Source organism: Ptiloglossa arizonensis, chromosome 12 (assembly GCF_051014685.1).
Source record: "Ptiloglossa arizonensis isolate GNS036 chromosome 12, iyPtiAriz1_principal, whole genome shotgun sequence".
Taxonomy (NCBI): Eukaryota; Metazoa; Arthropoda; class Insecta; order Hymenoptera; family Colletidae; genus Ptiloglossa; species Ptiloglossa arizonensis.
This window is the reverse complement of record NC_135059.1, coordinates 3,511,183-3,530,590: the sequence shown is the minus strand read 5'-3', so window position 1 is coordinate 3,530,590 and position 19,408 is coordinate 3,511,183. Positions and strand designations below refer to the sequence as shown.

The 19,408-nt window shown below is 44.5% G+C and overlaps 1 protein-coding gene across 9 annotated transcripts in view; it reads left to right on the top strand.

The window, feature by feature from the left end:
- The first annotated feature begins 245 nt into the window (after nucleotides 1-245).
- Nucleotides 246-19,408, top strand: part of Dll (homeotic protein distal-less) — a 179,340-nt gene continuing 160,177 nt past the window's right edge. For 5 of the 9 annotated variants that reach the window (XM_076324919.1, XM_076324923.1, XM_076324922.1 and 2 more), the window contains exon 1: nucleotides 246-2,312. In XM_076324919.1, coding sequence (XP_076181034.1) covers nucleotides 1,814-2,312 — 499 coding nt within the window. In that variant the 5' untranslated portion in view covers nucleotides 246-1,813. The remainder of the gene's footprint in view (nucleotides 2,313-19,408) is intronic. The other 4 variants (XM_076324921.1, XM_076324924.1, XM_076324918.1 and 1 more) reach the window with 2 other exon arrangements.

Sequence of the window (19,408 nt, the reverse complement as noted above, 5' to 3'; positions counted from 1 at the left end):
TCGGAGCGAAGGTGGGCGTGGCCGTATACGGTGACCGCCCACGCGGACACCATAATGGCCTCCGCGCGGCCAGTGAGCGGTCTCGACGTCACGGTCGCGCGGTGGGGATGATCGTTGCGCGCCAATCGGCGGGCGGGGCGCGGCCTCGAGTGGCGCCACAGCGGCGAGTTTCGGAAACCGCGCACCGGGCTCCGGGGAGAGGCTCCGGCTTCATTATGTATCATTATACCGGTCCGCGCCGCGCGGTGTGCACTGCAGTTACTGGGCCAGGCGCGCGTGTGTGCTTTTCTCTCTTCCTCGTCGTCGATCGTCGTTCTCTTCTTCTTCTTCTTCTTCCTCCCTACGCTGGCCGGGCGCGCATCGTCGCGGCCGTTCTCGTCGGGCGACCAGCTCTCGGGCATCCCACGATGCTCCACGGCGAATAATCACGGCAACGCGCGTGGAAAAAGCGCTTGCTGGCTGCTGAGCGAGCGTGCGCGCGCGCGCACGCGTGTGTCATCGGCGACGTACAATTAAATCACGGCTACGCAGTTCGCGCGAGTGTGCCGTCACCGGCCAGTGGGGTCGACAGATTACCGGTTCCCGTCGGAGAAGCTGGACGAGAACTCCTGTCCGTCCAGCGGGATCGATCGGTCGCGTTGGTTTCCGGGCACCGTACGCGCGCGACCATTTTTCCGTCAGTGCCGCGATCCATCGGCGATCCGGGTGGCCACCGCGCTCCGTCGCGCGGCGACGCAATCAACGACCGCCGGACGGTTCGCGTCCGATCATCGACCACGACCACGACCACGATCACGACCGCGACCACGACCGCGACCACGACCGCGACGACGACGACGACGACGACGACGACACGCGTACACAGTGACCTACACCGAGATACTCGCGAGCTGACTCTACTGTGCGGCTGTACGCGGAGCCGACGATCGCTTGGATTCGCGGACAGCTACGCGGGTGAAGTGGTTTGTGATTGCTGACGATAGAGACTCGAACTCGCCGAGGAAGGATTCAGAAACAGTGCTGACACGTGATTCGTGAACACACGTTGCGAAACAACCGATATACGGGACATCTTCCATCCGACGGTGTAACACCATTTGGGAGTACGCTCCTCGTTCGTCGACCGTACAGACATTTTCGTCACAGTGAAACCTAGGACCACTCGGGAGTACACTGTTCGTTCGTCGATCGTCTTCGTCGCAGTGAAACCTAGGTACACTCGGGACTGTACCGTTCGTTCGTCGAGCACAAGGACACATTCGTCGCGGTGTAAACCTAGGATCGTCACCCGGGAGTACACTGTTCGTTCGTCACTATCGACGAAATCTAGGATTACCCGGGACCGCGCTCCTCTTCTACTATAAGACATCGGGGACATCGTTTCGATCCCGACGGTGAAACCTAGGATCACCTGGGAGTATTCTTAACGGTGAACAGTCGAATCATCGAGGAGTACGGGATCTACGGGGACGTTAAACCGTGAGGTTGGTCCGAAGAGAGCGGCATCGATGTCGATCGTCCTCGTCGTCGAGTGAACGAGGCCGTAGTCGGTACACGGTCTAGGGTCGAGGGTCGATCCGCGTGATACAGAGGCCGCAAGATTCGGGCCCCGTACGGCATTCGCGCGACGGCGGCGGCGGCGACGACGTCGTCGTTGAGTTTGTCCGCGAGAACCGTGGGCTGTGGCGGCGGCATCGACGTCGCGACTAAGGTGGAGCGTCCGGGCAGCACGACGACGCTCAACTTCACGGATCTGGGGAGCCCATTCGGGGCGGGCGACCCCTGTCCGTCCAGTACCCCGACCCCGAACAGCATGTCGGGTGGCGGTGGACCGTCGGGCGGCGGTGCTGGGGGCGGTGGAGCCGGTGGCGGCGGCGGTGGCGGTGGATCGGACATGGAGCAGCATCTTCATCACACGGGCCTGGGCTCGGTGACACCGGGCCCGCCGGGTGGTAACGGGGGCGACAGCACCGCGTCCAGCACTCCCGTGTCCCAGAGCGGCAAGTCGGCGTTCATCGAGTTGCAACACAACAACCTGTACAACCCCGCCAGCCTGCGCGGTGGCTACCCCGGGGGACACAACGTGCCCGGTGCCCATCAGTTCTCGCACCAGGTCGGCGCGCTCGGCCATCAGACGTCCGGGCCCGGCAGCGGGAACCAACAACACGCCGAGGCAGGATTCCCCAGTCCCAGGTCCGCGCTAGCCGGATATCCGTTCGCGCCCATGCACCAGCACAACGCCTACGGATATCACCTGGGATCGTACGCGCCCCAGTGCCCCTCGCCGCCCAAGGACGGTGAGTACCCCAACTGTATGTATTCGCAGCCTTTTTTATACCTACATTTTACAATAGAGATAGTCCAACCTAGTATTCCCCGTTCCTGGAAATCGTACGATCGTTGAGCTCTCCGTTTGCGCGACGATCGGCGATCTCACGGGACCGGGGACATCACCTCGAGGGCCTACGGGATCACGAGTCGCGAGAGTTTCCCTATTGCGAAGGACACGCGCGACGACGGTTCACTTCGACCCTTTCGAGGCTGCTGGGAAAGGAGGATTCGTCCGGGTGGTGAACAACGTGTGTACGCGTCAGTGGCGGGGTTCGAGAACGTTTTCGCGAGGAAAAGTTTTGTTGGGGAAAGAAGTTTTAGAAGGATGGTATTTACGAACGCTTTTAGCAAGAAGCTATTTTAAGAACGATGTCCTTTGAGTCGTTCGACTAAATTAAATTCAGTTATATTCCGGCCTTGCAACGATTCTGCTTCGAGGTGCTCGTTGCTTTTCGTCAGACATCGAGACACCGCGAGATCGGTGTACGTGGAGAACGTGGAGAACGACGTCTTGTTAAAGAACGGTGACTCGCGAAGGGCAAGTACGGTCGCAGGTTGCAGCGAAAGGGTCGAATCTAACGTCGAATCGCGCCAACGACTCGCTCGTAGGCACTCGAAGGCGCCGCTTCGACGAAGCGAGGAAAATTCAAGAAAACGCATCCTGCCGGCTCCGCACCGTCGCTAGAGCGAAAAAGTGCTTTCGCGAATTCTCGAGGATCTCTAGGATGTTACCAATTGCCCATTTCGGGGCGCGAAATCTTCACCGACAGCGAGATCATATTTTTTTTTAATCAGTTTTGCTGAGCTGGTAATGAAAAATCGGTGGAGTTTGCAATACGTCTGGTTCCCGAGACTCGTCATGGTGAATCTCGATTGAGAAATCGTCGGACATTTTTACAGTGCGCGATCGAACAGTGTGTTGACCCAGTGTTGTCGCATGACCCCTACAAAAGTGAATTATTACGAAAGCGTATCTCGAATCTTCGATGTTTCGTTATTTTCTGTCCAATATCCTTTTGTCGTCGACGATCTTCGCCGAATTGAGAATCGATATAGAAATAGCTTCGAGAGCATCGTCATCGTTTGGATCGTTCCTCGAATAATTGGCGATAATAAAATGCCGATAAACGTTACCTAGAGCGGTACCAGAGGGTCGAATTATTACATTCGGAACGAATGGAAATTCAAAGTGACATTGCATCGTGACATCCATCAGTCTTGCGGCGATGTTGTCGCGTCACGGGTGGGATACGTTTGCTTTCAAATTCGTATGTACGTGTATTTACTAGATTGCAATCTTGGATCGATCGATCGCGGTGAATTCAAAGTTTAGTGGTTCCCGTCGGCCGATCGCATCGCGATCGATACGCGAGTCCAGCTACGGGACGATGTTCCAAATTGGCCATTTTCTCCATCGAGAAACAATATTTTCGCGCGCGTGACGTCCGCGCGTTTCGTGGAATCGAGAAAAGAAAAAAAAAAGGAAAAAAAAGAAAAAACGAGCGTTATTTAATCGTGACGCGACGGTGAGGTTGTAATAAACGCGCGTAAACATTGAAATGTCATAGCGAGCTCAGCTCGCGTAATTAACGCGTTTCGTCTTCGTCTTCTTCGGACGACGTGCCGTTTTCGGATTAATTATTCGGGGAATCGTTCGAAAAGCCTGCGGAAGGTCCGGTAAGGCAGAGAAACCATAAAACTGCTGCTACCGGGGAACAACAACCGAACGGTACCCCGTTCACCGGGGATGCGTACGCGCGCAATGGTGGAAAATGACTGTTTTAGGTATTCCCGCGAAAAGGAAAATTGTCACGGATCGCGTTAGTTGTCGCTGGCTTGTAAAAACGGTTTTACGAGTTTCTCTCCCTTTGCCAGACCTTCGTCAGACCTTCTGTAGGATTTCCTGAAAGATTACTTTGGAAACGACGCGTGGTTCGAAAAAGAATTCGAACGCGAATTCTACGAAGTGTACTCGCTACGATATTGGAATCTTTAGGTGGTTTTTTATCGCAACATTCCCATCGCGTGTAAGTTAAACAACCGTTGTTTCCAGTTTTCGTAAGACGAGCGAGTACACAGTGCCTACGAATTTTTCACTACGGGGAGTACTGTCAATTGCCATTTACGAACGATGTCCTTTGAGTCGTTCGACTAAATTAAATTCAGTTATATTTCTGCCTTCCAATGATTCTGCTTTCTTAATCAAGTACACGGTATACAGGTTTAATTTTAGGAGTTTCGTTTGTATCGATGATTCGTAAACGAAACTTGAAGCGTTACGAACGAATTCAACTATATTTCATACAGATTTAATTTAGAAATTTCGTTTGTATCGATGATTCGTAAACGAAACTTGAAGCATTACGAACGAATTCAACTATATTTCATACAGATTTAATTTAGGAGTTTCGTTTGTATCCATGATTCGTAAACGAAACTTGAAGCGTTACGCTTCGAAACTATCTTTGTTGGAAAATTTAAACGCGATCGTTCTTTGTGAATATAATTTTACGAGAAAAGTTACCCACACTTTTTCGTTACGTTTCAATTTTCATTTATAAATTGTCGATAGAAACGAAGCCGATACATTTTGTCTACAGGTACAATAGATTCTTGGGTATAAACTTTTTGATTTTAGGCGCGTAAAGTAGTTTTACAATTTGTAACAATATAGAATGTACAATATAATATTTCTAATATACATTGTAATGGAATGCAGTGACGGTTGAAAAATTTTTATTGGAGGATTTACGAGTCTTGAAAGTTGAACACACGTGTCTGTGATCGATGAAACATAAATTTTTTCAACGAAGAAATAAATGCATTTATTTCGAAATAGTTAATTTATCGAATCTGCTGAATGGTATATTTGAATTCTTGTACTTTGTAATGGATTTAATTGACAACTCGAACGACGAAACACGTTTTATATTATCGCATCTTTTGGTTACCAGTGTTATTCATTGAACTCTTTTCAAAATATTTAAATAATAATATTTTATAAAATAATAACAATGACAGCGTAGATAAATGTTTATGAAAAGAGAATTAAAACGGATTTCTATAAACGATACATCGATGTGTAAATAATGTAACGAGATGAAATGTCATTTTCGGTACAGGATTTGAAAGTGCACGAGGAGCTCGAGAAATAATCGACATAGTCGCATAAAACGTTGGTAAAATTGCACATTCTGTACATAGTATTGGAAAACCGAAGATGCGTTTTAAATTTACAGTATATCGACGTAGACGACAGGTACGTCGAATACTATCCTTCTAATTCGAGTGTACGCGTAACAAAAATCCAACAGGTTATGAGCCTGGATGGTACTCTAACGGATAAGCACTTATTGAATTTTGTTACATTGTGAAATTGATTAAATTGATAGGGAAGAATTGCTTAAATCGTTTCTCTTCAATTTCTTTATTATTACCTAATATACCTAAGTACCATGTAGGCAATAGTGTATATGCGAAATAACCGAGAAGTGAGAAATATAGAAAAATAATTGAAACGCACCATTTTCTTCTGAGAATGTTTCAAACACTAAGAAAATCAAGTACGATCGATATAGTTTTCTCATTATATTCGTATAGCTCGTAAAAATGTAAATAATGCAATTTTATTCGACGTGTTTACATTTGTACGAAAATAATTTTATCGCGAATTATATTACATTTATTTTATACGCGTAAAACGTTACGATTATTGCGAAGATCCGATCGATATTTTTCCAAAAGTTACCACGATTGTTAAATCGTACAACCCAGAAGGTTTCTTATATCGTACCAGTATGATTTATGAACCGATGCTTAACATGTTCGTTACTACGCATCTAGCTTATCACATATGTAGGTTATGCGACACGTATAGAAAACACGATCCAGTGCATAAAATCTGCATAGGTAATCGATTCATGAAAGTTGTGGAGAAGTACAAAAGTATTGTTCCAATTGTGTCATATAAATTGAAGACGATTACTTTATTTAACAATTACCAATCTACGTTGTTCTTTTTTCGTTTCTTCATTGATAAAATACGCGAACACAAATAAATGATATTTAACAAATATTGTTACAAACCGGATATATTAATTTCGTATATTCCTCGATAAAATATTAATAAAAATGATAAACTTTCTTAACTACGCTTTTTATTATTTTCATTCTCAAATTTTTTACTCTCAAATGAAGTATCGTTCTAGAAACCTGTAAATACGATTCAGAAAACCGGTATTTTTATTCCTACTTTATACTGTGTTTCAAAAGAACTTTACAAATTCCTCACATTTAAAGAAACTACGCTTTTGGAAGTTGTAAGATTTAGAAAACCGATGTCTCTACATACTTACACGCTTCGCGCCACGTTCCAAAAAGTTTTTTCAATTTCCTCTTTAAATCTTACCGATTTCTCTACATACACGCTTCGCGCCACGTTCCAAAAAGTTTTATTAATTTCCTCTTTAAATCTTACCGATGTCTCTACATACTATACACGCTTCGCGCCACGTTCCAAAAAAGTTTTATTAATCTCCTCTTACCCAAAAGATATTCCAATAACATCTTTCCTAAGAAACTCGCTACAACGTCGAGTATTACCACTTATTGTCACGTTTCAAAAAGGTTTATTAATCTCCTCTTACCCGAAAGATATTCCAATAACATCTTTCCTAAGAAACTCGCTACAACGTCGAGTATTACCACTTATTGTCACGTTTCAAAAAGGTTTATTAATTTCCTCTTACCCAAAAGATATTCCAATAACATTTTTCCTAAGAAACTCGCTACAACGTCGAGTATTACCACTTATTGTCACGTTTCAAAAAGGTTTATTAATCTCCTCTTACCCGAAAGATATTCCAATAACATTTTTCCTAAGAAACTCGCTACAACGTCGAGTATTGCCACCTATTCCCACGTTTCAAAAAGGTTTATTAATTTCCTCTTACCCAAAAGATATTCCAATAACATTTTTCCTAAGAAACTCGCTACAACGTCGAGTATTACCACTTATTGTCACGTTTCAAAAAGGTTTATTAATTTCCTCTTACCCGAAAGATATTCCAATAACATCTTTCCTAAGAAACTCGCTACAACGTCGAGTATTACCACTTATTGTCACGTTTCAAAAAGGTTTATTAATTTCCTCTTACCCAAAAGATATTCCAATAACATTTTTCCTAAGAAACTCGCTACAACGTCGAGTATTGCCACCTATTCCCACGTTTCAAAAAGGTTTATTAATTTCCTCTTACCCAAAAGATATTCCAATAACATTTTTCCTAAGAAACTCGCTACAACGTCGAGTATTGCCACAGAATTGTCCGTTCGAATTGCCACGCTACAGAAAATACTTATAAAATGAAATCTTTACTTGGAGTAGTAGTTTTTAGCGATTCCCCTCCACGAGAAATCCAATAAAATGTTAGTTTCGAAGACCGTCGGTACTCGATGGTGCCCCGTACACTGGGAGACTCTCGTGTCGAGTCTCCCCTAGCTGCGAAATCGTTCATCGAGGGCGCATTAATCGCGCGCGAACGCGTCGCCGTCAGGCGCCGTGTCGATGTTGTAAACCGCTTCTTCGCCTATGCTGATTTCCAGCCGCGGCGCGAGTTGGAGCGGGATGCGACTCGGCGCGAAAAAAGGAACGAAAACGGAAGAGAGAATCTGGAGTAGCAGGTAGCGGTCGGTCGACGGCCTGCCCGTGGACGGGCACAATAACGTCGGGAAGCGGAATAAGATATACGGCTAGGAAAGAGAATCCCTCTCTCGGGACCCGAAAAAGTCCCGCAAAGCGGCTAACGAACGAAACAAAAAGCCCTGGCCTGAACGAGAATAGTCGCGGGCTGCCTCTGTCCTCGAGAGGCGCTTCTAGATATACTATATACTATATACTATATACTATATATATATATATATATTCAGTCACAGTGCTGGATCGGTGTTCACCGAGGGATGGGGGCGCCTTGCGATCCAGAGGGCGCGAAAGACAAATTTCAACGTCGCGAAACACGGATAAATCAAACGCAGATCGATACAATCACGCGTATAGTTTCTTGCGCCGTTTGAATCATCTCGAGAACGAAAATCGTTTTTTAATAGAGCGAAACGAAATTTGAATCGACACCGACCTGTGTTACGTATGTCTCGCGACGACATTGGTACCTTGTACCGATGGGAATTTTAATTACGGATCTTTACTCGCGATCGTAGTGACTACCAGAGTGTCACGACGGTTAAAATAACTTGAACTTAGAATAACTTAATCTTGTTTAATAATTGCTCTTGTTCTGAGATTTTTGATCGGGAAAGTTATTGGAGCTGTTGCTCGATGTTGGATTGTTATAGATAGAATTCTTTTTTGAAGAACGATTTGAAAGAAATGTTAGCTATAAAGGAAGCTAGTACAATCATTCTTGCGAACAATAGCAATAATTCGAAATATAATTTAAATTCGCTAGGTGTATACCATCGACAGTTACATTTTTCGGCGATGGGGCAAAACAAAAGAGAAAATACTAGTTTTAAACATTGAAACGAACGAGAAGACTGACCAAACGGAGAAAGTCTTGGCAAAAAAATTATACATTAGTAAATTTGGTTAAATTTGTAACTAAATCGCGAACTTCGTTTCCTTTATTATTTCAGTTAATTCAGATGACCAATTTGTTGCGCTAATTCGTACCCGTTCTTTCGCCAAATATCGTAAATGCACGAATTTTAACGGTTAAATTCCGTTACGGTAAAAATTTGTAATATTTCAATTACGCCCGCTCGTTTCGCCACAAAATGGCGGCTATTAGACGGTACATTACGGATCCAGTGACTTTATATTCAGCCCGCCAGATACGCGTTGGTTCTTCGTTTCTTCCGTCGTTTCTTCCAACCCCCTAACTCTTGGAATCGCATTAGCGCGACGGATCGCGACTTTTCTTTCGTGCGTGAAATCGCTGGCCGGGCTAATTACGTTTCTCGTTACCGGACACTCTTGCCGCCCGTTGAACTCCTCGGCGAGGAATCGATCGCGTTTCAGACTCGTCGACCTTATCTGGAGAAAAATATTCCTTCTCGATGTCGGATTAGAATCTCTCGTTATTATACGGTTACTCCGACGGAGCTGTCAGAGTCTCGAAACGACTTACGCGATGATCCACGAACGCAAGATTCGAATTAATCGATATACCCGTGTTTCGAGTAACAACGAATAGAATTCGAATTGATCGATATACCCGTGTTTCGAGTAACAACGAATAGAATTCGAATTGATCGATATACCCGTGTTTCGAGTAACAACGAATAGAATTCGAATTGATCGATATACCCGTGTTTTGAGTAACAACGAATAGAATTCGAATTGATCGATATACCCGTGTTTCGAGTAATATGAGAATCGTTTCTCGATTAGCGACTCGAAACGACAAATGGTCCGCGAACGCAACCAACTGAGATTCAAATTAACCAGAATTAGTGTGTTTCGAGTAGTACGCGAAACCTCTATCTGGTAGCGGCTCGAAACAACCAATGATTCACGATTTCAACGAATAGAATTCGAATTGACCGAAACTTACGTGTTTCGAGAATTACGCAAATCCTCCGTCAGATAACGACTCGGAACAACGAACGATCCGGAAAATTGCCCGAACGAGATCCCAATCGATCGAAATTTGCGCGTTTCGAGAAATGTCGCGAATCGTTCGTCGCTCGACTATTCGAAACAACGTACTTAACGATCCACGAATGCAACGGCTGAGATTCAAATTGATCGAAATTCGAGGATCCGACGACTCGAAGTACGAAATTCGTTTCGAGTACCACGAACGAGAACCGCGTTGCTTTAAACTCGCGCTTGGAGGAATATTCGAATTGTCCGTCGTCCGGCGACAGTCCCGCGGATCCTCCTCCGCGAGTCCCTAATGTCGCGTGAATTAATAACGAGCCCGAGTTCTTCTTTCTCTTCAACTATTTTCCGCTCTCGAGACCGTCCACGGTTCGAGCGTTCGTTGCATTATGGAAACCACGAAGACGCTCGCTGGCTGGAACCACCCCCTTTCGCGCAAGGCTGGAACCGCAAGCGCGTCGGTCGTAGACAATCCGAGGCCAGCGGGCTTGTCGAAATTACTAGGAAAAAGGAAGAACGCTGGACGAGCACAGGAAAGGGTTCGTCCCTCCGCGAACGGTTTCTCCCTTCGTCGAGGAATCTCGCAACGATCGGCCCTCTGCACTCTCGGTAATTTTTTTTCTTTTTTTTTTTCTCCCCTCCCCCTTTATTTCGTTTCCTTTTTTTTCCCTACCGCGAGCGTATCGCGCAAAACGACGATTCGAAAAGTTCCGAGCGCGTGATTGCGAAACGACGACGATTTTTCCCGTGTTCGTCGCGAAGGGCCGCCGCTCGCAATCACGCGTCTCAAAGGGTTGCGATCGCGTTTCGATGTGTTCGCGATCGCGAGAGGACAGTCCGATGCTTCTAGATTATATGTCATTTTCTCTCGTTAGTATAACAATTTCTCCGTGCTCGGTATCCATAAAACATTACGCGAACCGGGTACCGAGTTCTCGAGGAACTACCCGCGACGCGACGGCCGGTATCGGCGTGAAATTTCGCTCGAGGGTCTATGGTGGTTTCGTTCGGGGTAAAACGCGACGACGAAGAGCGTCTTGACGCTGTATAGTAACCACCGCCTCTGCCCCCATCCACCCCCCGATCTGATCCGTTTCTACCGAGCGATCCGTTCCTCGACCAAAGCTGGGGCTACTCGAATAATTCAATATCGGAATATCGTACAAGTATTCGAACCCTACGAACAAATTTTGAATATTATTTTTCTGTAATCGAAGGTGGAATAAATATAAGAAACTATAAAGTAACTGTTCTTTCCTCGTCGATGAGCTGCTAAGAGCAAGTAGACGTTGCGTAGTATTTTTGTCTAACGCTTTTCTCTAACGCTTATTTTCTCTTAGATACCAAGTGGGAAATAATACCTAAAGTATTTCTGTTGTTTGTTTTGTATATTATTGTATTATTACCTTTTCGAAAAAAATATAACAAACGAGTATAGGGAGTATAGTATAGGGATAATATATTAAGGGAGTATGGTATAGTTGATTTTATACAGAGAAAGTATAGAAAGTTATCAAACATGGACGACGATATCGTGTTGAAGAATCTATTTTACGAAATTAATTGGTTCGTGCTGGAAAAATAATATTTCGGAGTCGATTCTAGAAATTTGAAGAGAATAATTTGCAGAGAATAATTTGCAGAGAATAATTTGCAGAGAATAATTGACAAAAAAGTTGTTATCATTATCCGTATCGCCTTTTACAAATACTACGGATATCCAGGAATACCTACATACTTGGCTCGGTGTACAAAATATTCGAGCAATGTTAGCGAGGACAAAAAAATCCGATCGTAGTCGCGATATCGGTATCGATGGCTCGCGATTCTCGCGCATCGTTCGCCAGCGACGCGCATTTACGTTAGCGATTCGCCGATTATTTAACGCGCGTAGTCGCGAACGATCGATCCTCGCGGCGCGTTTACGCGCGCGCGACAAATCGCGAGAATGCAATAACGGCTCGAGTTCGATTAGCGTGTCGATAGTTTTGGCACCGTTGTTCCTGGGCGACGGCGACACGCTGATGGAGGCGATTGGATTAATTAAATAATAAATATCGTTTTGGAATCACGATCGAGCTAATTACCAAGAGGCACGCTATTGTTTGCACATCCTCCTCGGGGTATGGGCAACCGTCGCCCGTTACTCGTGACTGTGAATTCGCGACTCGCTTGGAACAGAATCTTTTGGACATTTTACAGTAAACGTTTCTAATTTTTAATGGAATGTTCGGTAGCTTAGATAGTCGTGACTGTGAATTTACGACGTGCTTGGAAGAGAATCTTTTGGACATTTTACAGTAAACGTTTCTAATTTTTAATTGAACGCTTGGTAGCTTGGATAGTCGTGACTGTGAATCTGCAACGCGTTTGGAACAGAATCTTTTGGATATTTTACTGTAAACGTTTCTAGTTTTTAATGGAACGCTTGGTAGCTTGGATAGTCGTGACTGTGAATTTACGATGCGTTTGGAACAGAATCTTTTGGACATTTTAACGTAAATGTTTCTAATTTTTAATGGAACGTTCGATAACTTGGATAGTCGTGACTGTGAATTTACGACGTGCTTGGAAGAGAATCTTTTGGACATTTTACAGTAAATGTTTCTAATTTTTAATGGAGCGCTTGGTAGCTTGGATAGTCGTGACTGTGAATTTACGACGTGCTTGGAAGAGAATCTTTTGGACATTTTACAGTAAATGTTTCTAATTTTTAATGGAACGCTTGGTAGCTTGGATAGTCGTGACTGTGAATTTGCGACGCGTTTGGAACAGAATCTTTTGGATATTTTAACGGAAATTGTTTTTATTTTTCAATGGAACGTTCAATAACTTGGTCTCTGTATTCGAAAGACGATACATTCGTCTTAGAGTTAGCTGAACATTTCGAGTGTAAATGTAGCCTGTCGAACGACTTCAAGTACACGATAAAAGATCAAAGTAATCCGAAATTGAAGAATAATTGAACGCACGATAATCGTAAACTACAGTAATCTAGATGGCTTGGTTTATAATCGATGTTTGATATTTATATCGAGAAACAGAGTTAGAAACAGAGCATGAAGTCAGGATGCGTTTAAGCTACCTGTAGTATAGTCGTACTTCTACCGAAGTAAGTAGACACGCGACACGCAGATTGTTGATCATCTTCTACGAATGATCGACATCGTTTCGTCGAAACGTTTCCAGGGTCTTCGTGACCGATAATCGGTCGATGACAAGATGCAACACGGTCAATCTTGGAATAACGGTGGACAATCGTTGAATGTGCTAAATATACCTACTATTATTTTTAATTCTTCGTAACTGGACGAATGTGTACATTCGAAGAGCAAAAGAAATCTTAGATAGAGAAGAGTATATAATATTTTTACCAATATGCTTACATAGACTACACTACGCGTAATATTAAGCACAATCTGAAAGTGAATATCTCTTAAATTTTCAGAAATTTCCTCGGTACACCTACACAATTAATACTCTGGTTATAAATTCGAACAATAGCATGAGAATTCGCGTAAATTAAAATCCTCACAAATTTCTACTCGTTCCTGTTATAATCTCGCTCGCTGTTCGTTGCATCCGAAGATGTTATTTAAACGCATCGTAAGTAACCATCATTGTTCAAATACTTCAAACGAATCGACAAGTCGAGAAACACAACTTTCCACACTCGTGAAACTCAAGAAACTACCCGAAACACAGGTGCCTGTAAGCACTCGTAGTTTCCTTTGCACTCTTCCCGATCACAACCGATACTTCAACGTATTTTGCACACTTTTCATTATTGAAAATGCAGTTCTTCTCGTCTCTTCGTACACACAAATGCATTCGTTCTATCGGTAAAACTCGATGCTCGAGTATCGAAAGTTCACTCGCAGGGTATTTAACAGACATTTCCTCGCGTCACTCTTTCGCTCGATGATGGCGTATCGTATTCATTCGCGAACGAGATTCACCGTACGGGTTTCGTTTCGCGCTCGCTGGAAAAGAGAACGGTTCCCTCGGGTGAGGAGCGTGTATCGTCGACCAATCTTTATCGCCGCGACAAATGAACCGGCCATTAACATCGCAGCGCGTTTCAGTTCGGCTTGTTCCCGTCATCGGGCAGAACCGTCCGGACGTTTCACGGAGCGAGGCTCGAAGCAGAATCCAATTAGCCAGGGGGATGCCTCGTACTTTTACCGAGTTCTACATTAGTCACCGACCCGCTGGCCACGGAACCAGCGGCTAAATTAATCCGGAACGGTTCAAAGACAATGGCGCCTCCTCGAGGCCCGAGCCGACGTCCGGTCGGGTGATGGATTAGGTATTAAACGGTTGTTTTCACAAGGATTAGGAGCGCCGCGCCGGTTCGAAGATCGTCGGTACACCGTTCGAAAGGTAGGGAGGGAAGGAGAGGGCTGGACCTCGGGGATGATGGTGACGACGATGAGGCCCGAGGGCTCGAGGATTTGCACGGAAGTCGTGTTTTCTCCGGCGTAGATACATCCGCAGATATCGTGCGGCTCTCGCTGAACCGGATCCTGGGAATTCGTTCGTCCCCCAGCTGACAATGAGAAAAGTAGGGTTCGAACGCTCGTCACGCAAAGTGCACCGTGCGCCGCTCGCAGGCCTCAACCTCGACAATAAACTGTTCGTCCGAGTCTCGCTTTTTCCTCGCGTTTACGTGGAACTTCGTGTCCACCGCCGACGAATTCCTCGCTTTCCTGGCACCGAGTGCTCGCTTAGCGCCCGCGACAGCGCCCGCGCATGCGCGGGAGCCGCCGTATCGCGAGAACGCTCTAGAATACTTTTTTCCTCGAACCGACTGCCCGTCTACGCGAAATTAGGTGTTCACCGATCGATAGATCAAAACGCGTCGATAAACGATGTGTTTCTGCTCGGACGATAATCGACGTCCTGTACGGAAAATATTTATAAGGACTAAGGAAAATAATATATTTAGAAGAGTGTTTTTGTGCTTGGAAAGTTTCATGTACGAAAGAAATTGTACATTGTAGACTTTTCGTAGTTTTTCGAGTACATGTTTAACCCTGGTGAAGTTCTTGAGTCCTGGTGGACTTTCTCGACCAGGTCTCGTTATCTATTGTTTTTATACAATTAAAGTTATTAGGTGCTACTGGGCGCTCCCGAATTTTCCCAAGTGTTGTCGTTGTATCGTAAAATTGATAATACGAGTTCCATAAATCCGGGGTTTATGAATCGAAAGATTTTCCACTGTCGTTAATCAGTGAAATTTGGTACCAAGTTTGTATATTACTCGAAGTACATAATTGAAACGATTTGTTCCGGTTATCGATATAGAAACGACCCAATATTTTCTAAACATTTTTCCTGGTAATTAGCCATCGAGAGTATATTAATCGAACCAGCCACAAAGAAATAAAATTCTATAGAGCCTTCTCGCGTCTTAATGACATTTAATCATTTTCACACAAACTTCGAATTCCAATTCGTACAATAAAGACAGTTTATATTTCATTAAGAATTCCGTACCCTTTCTCCTTTGAAAGAGTATCGTTTACGCTACCTTCGTCCTACAGACATTTTCCATCGAATGGACTGAATTATAAATTACAAACGAAGAGACACAGTCACGAGCATCGAGAAAACGCCATTCGGGTACAACTTTGTCGATATTTCGTACGTTGAACATTTTTAAATGATATACGGAGAAAAAGGTACCCGGATACCCAAGCATCGACACGAGGGTTAATCGCGACGCGGCGACTTTTACGACGTCGGCAAATATAGGTCAATAAATTGCTACCCGCGAAACCGATTATTCGCAGGAATAATCGGTACGATCGATTCCATGCACGCGCGAATCGCGCGACTTTGGAAACAGGGTGCACGTACGCTGTGCACAAAGCGAGCCAAGAACGCACCGGCGTTCGCAAATGACCCGTGTGAATTACGGCAAAGTAGTAGGTTCAGGTGGTCGAGCAGTTTTCAACGACTGTTTTGCATACCGTTGCTGCATCCAACGACTATAACCTCTCGTCAGCCGCAAACGGTGGCAAGAAAAATGTATATCGTTAAACGCAGCACCTACCACTGCCCGGGCGCTGGTTCCAAGGGTTTATGTACTTCTGTCGGTCGGAGTTGCATCAGACGCTGTGATTAGGTGCACTCGGTTCGTTCGTAATCAATGGCAGCACGGCGGTAAATTCATTGTATCGAGTGTGATTAGCGATAAGAGGGCAATTCGCGTCAATCCGACGCGACATATTTCTCTTCGTTGTTTCTACGGTGAGACGTTGACCACGTTCCACGATTTATGGGGATAACGTTGACGCGTGCGTGTTTCTCGGATCGCAGCTGCACAACGAAAGATCGTTCGTCGAATTCCTTCGTTCGATCGATCTCCGGTTAAGATTCATTCTAATTTCCGAATATCTCGTCCAGCTTCGAAATTATCGAGTATTTTCCATCGTCGGTTGATAGACTATTCGTTCATCGTTGGTGAAACCTTTGAAGTTGATCTTCGGATTGGAGCGTATCTAGTTTATTCTACTTCTTGGTCAATTTTTTTTTTTTTTTAACGATCGAATATAAGTCGTCGCAGCTTGCCAGGTATTTTAGTTCGTGTAAACTGGGTTTTACACGAGAAACTTTGTATTACGAGTACGTCGGGTCGTGCGCGTACCTCTGTTCATATTTCTTCATAGTTGGTAAATTTTTCAACGCGTAATTGGTATATTTTGTAATTTACGTAACGCAATGATGCATGCGTGAATCGATGTTCCTTTGAACTACAAAGTATCGAAAACTGAAAAACGAAGCTCGTTGCAGTTTCTTCTGCATTTCTGACAGTACGTAACTGTAAATGAACGAAATTGCAACGAAAATTGAAATAATTGAGCACTGTAGCGGTAACGAGCTCGATATCGGACGTCGGTACGAGCATTTCAATTTTCATGTTTTCGGTCTGTTATTTCGGAGTTCCATTCGAAAATAAATGGGGAAACTATAATAAATATAATAATATCTTTTTCGCTAAAGAGGATAGGGGAATTATACGTAATAAGTGGTTAGCGAGGTAAACATTGCTTGCGATAATGGTTGAGTCATAGCAGGTGTTGATAGTATAAAATTAAAGTTGATTGTCAAATTAAAATTAAAGTAATCCTTTGGTACTGGAAACGAAAACTATCGAAAGATCGGTATCTTGGGGCCCAAGAAATTGTTATACATTCGCTAATTGTTTCGGTATAAATTGACTTTTCGCTTTAATTGTAATTTTACAACGAATCTTAATTTCATACCATCAACAACCGTTATCGCTCGACCACCACCGCGAATAGTAATTATATCGCTAGCCATTTGTTATGTACAGTTTCTCTATACTCGTTATTAAAAATGCTATCGGAAAGGTTGAAAATCTTTGACTTACTTAAACGACCTTTCGGGGTAGTTATTTACTAATTTGTTATTTAATTGTACAATTTTATATCGGGTTAAATATTATAAAGAATTTTTTCGATACGCATCCCTGTATTACCGATAATTTTCGAAACAACGTTAGAGAGATACTAGGCTAGATACGCTCATAAGTATTAAAGTATCCTGTTTCTTTGAGAAAAATACAGTTCACGCCATAGGTGTCATATTTCTCGATAATATGACTTTTCAATGTAATTTTTTCCTCTAATTTTCTAAGCTTCAAACTATCGTTTTATATACATAAATATCAATTTTTGATTTCGGGGGAATATTCTCTCGACTCTTTCGATAAGTTCGCAACGCTTTTAGATTCACTTTTGGCAAGTATCCTAATACCTACTTCTAGACGTAGGATGTAGATGTATCGGCATATATAGAAATAAATTCGAAATCGTTCCTAAATAGTACTTGTTCAATTGTCTGGCAATGGTCCACTATCCTCAACGAAGATTCCTTTCGATTTGAAAATTCGTCCTTCGTTCTCCACGCGTCGTATTCGGTGCTCCTCGACAACAGTCGTCGAAGTCGCTCGTTTCACGAAGCATCGAAACGCGTTCGAACCATCCATTGTTCCTTCCGACCCGATACGTAATGACATCGGTCGGTTCCAGCCACGATAAACAAACGGCTAGCAGCAATATTTATGGCGTCCACCTGACGGGAAGCATCGTCGCGCGACAAGGCGCGCGCCTAATCGGCGGTGCTAATGTATTCGAGACGATAGGATTCGCGACGAAAGAGCGATATCGTTTCATTGACCAAAGGACGCTGCAACCTTCCCGACGAAACTGGAACAGAGGCGTCGCGTTGCGTCGCCGCGAGCGTGTCGCCGTGTCACCAAGGGACGTGTCGTCGTTTTTACACAAGCTCGGTCAACTCTTTCGAGTGTAGCCGGTTGAGAAACGTTCCACCTTTTCAATACTCTGTTACAGTTGGTGGAATATTTTTCAAATTGCGATGAAAAATTATAAGAACTCCCGTACAAGTTGCACGGTGAGACAGCTAACGTTACATCTGGTTATTAAATACCAGGTCGATCTATTTTTTCAGTTCCACCTGGTATCGTTTCACAGGTTTAGCACACTGTGTTTCGAAGTGTTTCCAATAAAAATCCACGGTGTTGTTCCGCGATCGATCTCGAAACTCGTTGATCCACGGGTCAGACGTACACGCCCCCGGTGCCGGTGACACGGTGTGGCAATAAATCACGAGAATCGTACCGCGTATGCGCGTATGCATGTCCGGTCGCTTACCATAAATTAAGTTAATTAATAGTCACGCTTATTATCGCACAGAGAAAGGTTCCGCGGGCAGAGGCGCAGCCCCGGTGTTACGTTGCACGGATAATTCCGAGTTTCGTCGTTCGACGTTCTCGCTCGCGTGGACCACACACGCGAACACGTAAATACAGATACGCGGAACAACCCCCTGTACGATCCCCCACTGTGTCCCTCGGTCCACGATTCACGGTGAATTTTCTCGCGTTTCCTTGAAAATAACAACGGGTCCCCGACCGTCGGGAAATGACAAGGCAGCCCGTTTGAATCTCTAAATGACTGTGTTACGTTCAAGGATTCACACCGCGCCGCATTACGGCTACATTGTAATTAGGGTATAAACATAATGGCGCGATCGCGCCGACGATAGCGTCGCCGGCTGGCACGATGCGTTTACTCAGTCAGCGCGTAATTATTTTAACATTAATTTATAACAATTCCCTTTTCTTTTTTCTTCTTCTTCTTCGTCTTCTTCTTCTTCTTATTCGTCTTCGTTTTATTTTCTCCTTCTGTAATTAATTACACCGTAGTTAGCGCCGCGATATTGTTCGCGGAGATAGCGATCAAGCCGCGCGAATTACGCGGGATCAACGATGATTTATCGCATTGGACGCGAGCGGTCGAATCTTTCCCGATGCTTTGTCGCGTAACGTTTCAAAACGCGGAGATATCGGTTCGCGAAGGGTCTTACTCGCGACCTTTAACGCCTCCTTCGGTCGAGAAAGATCTA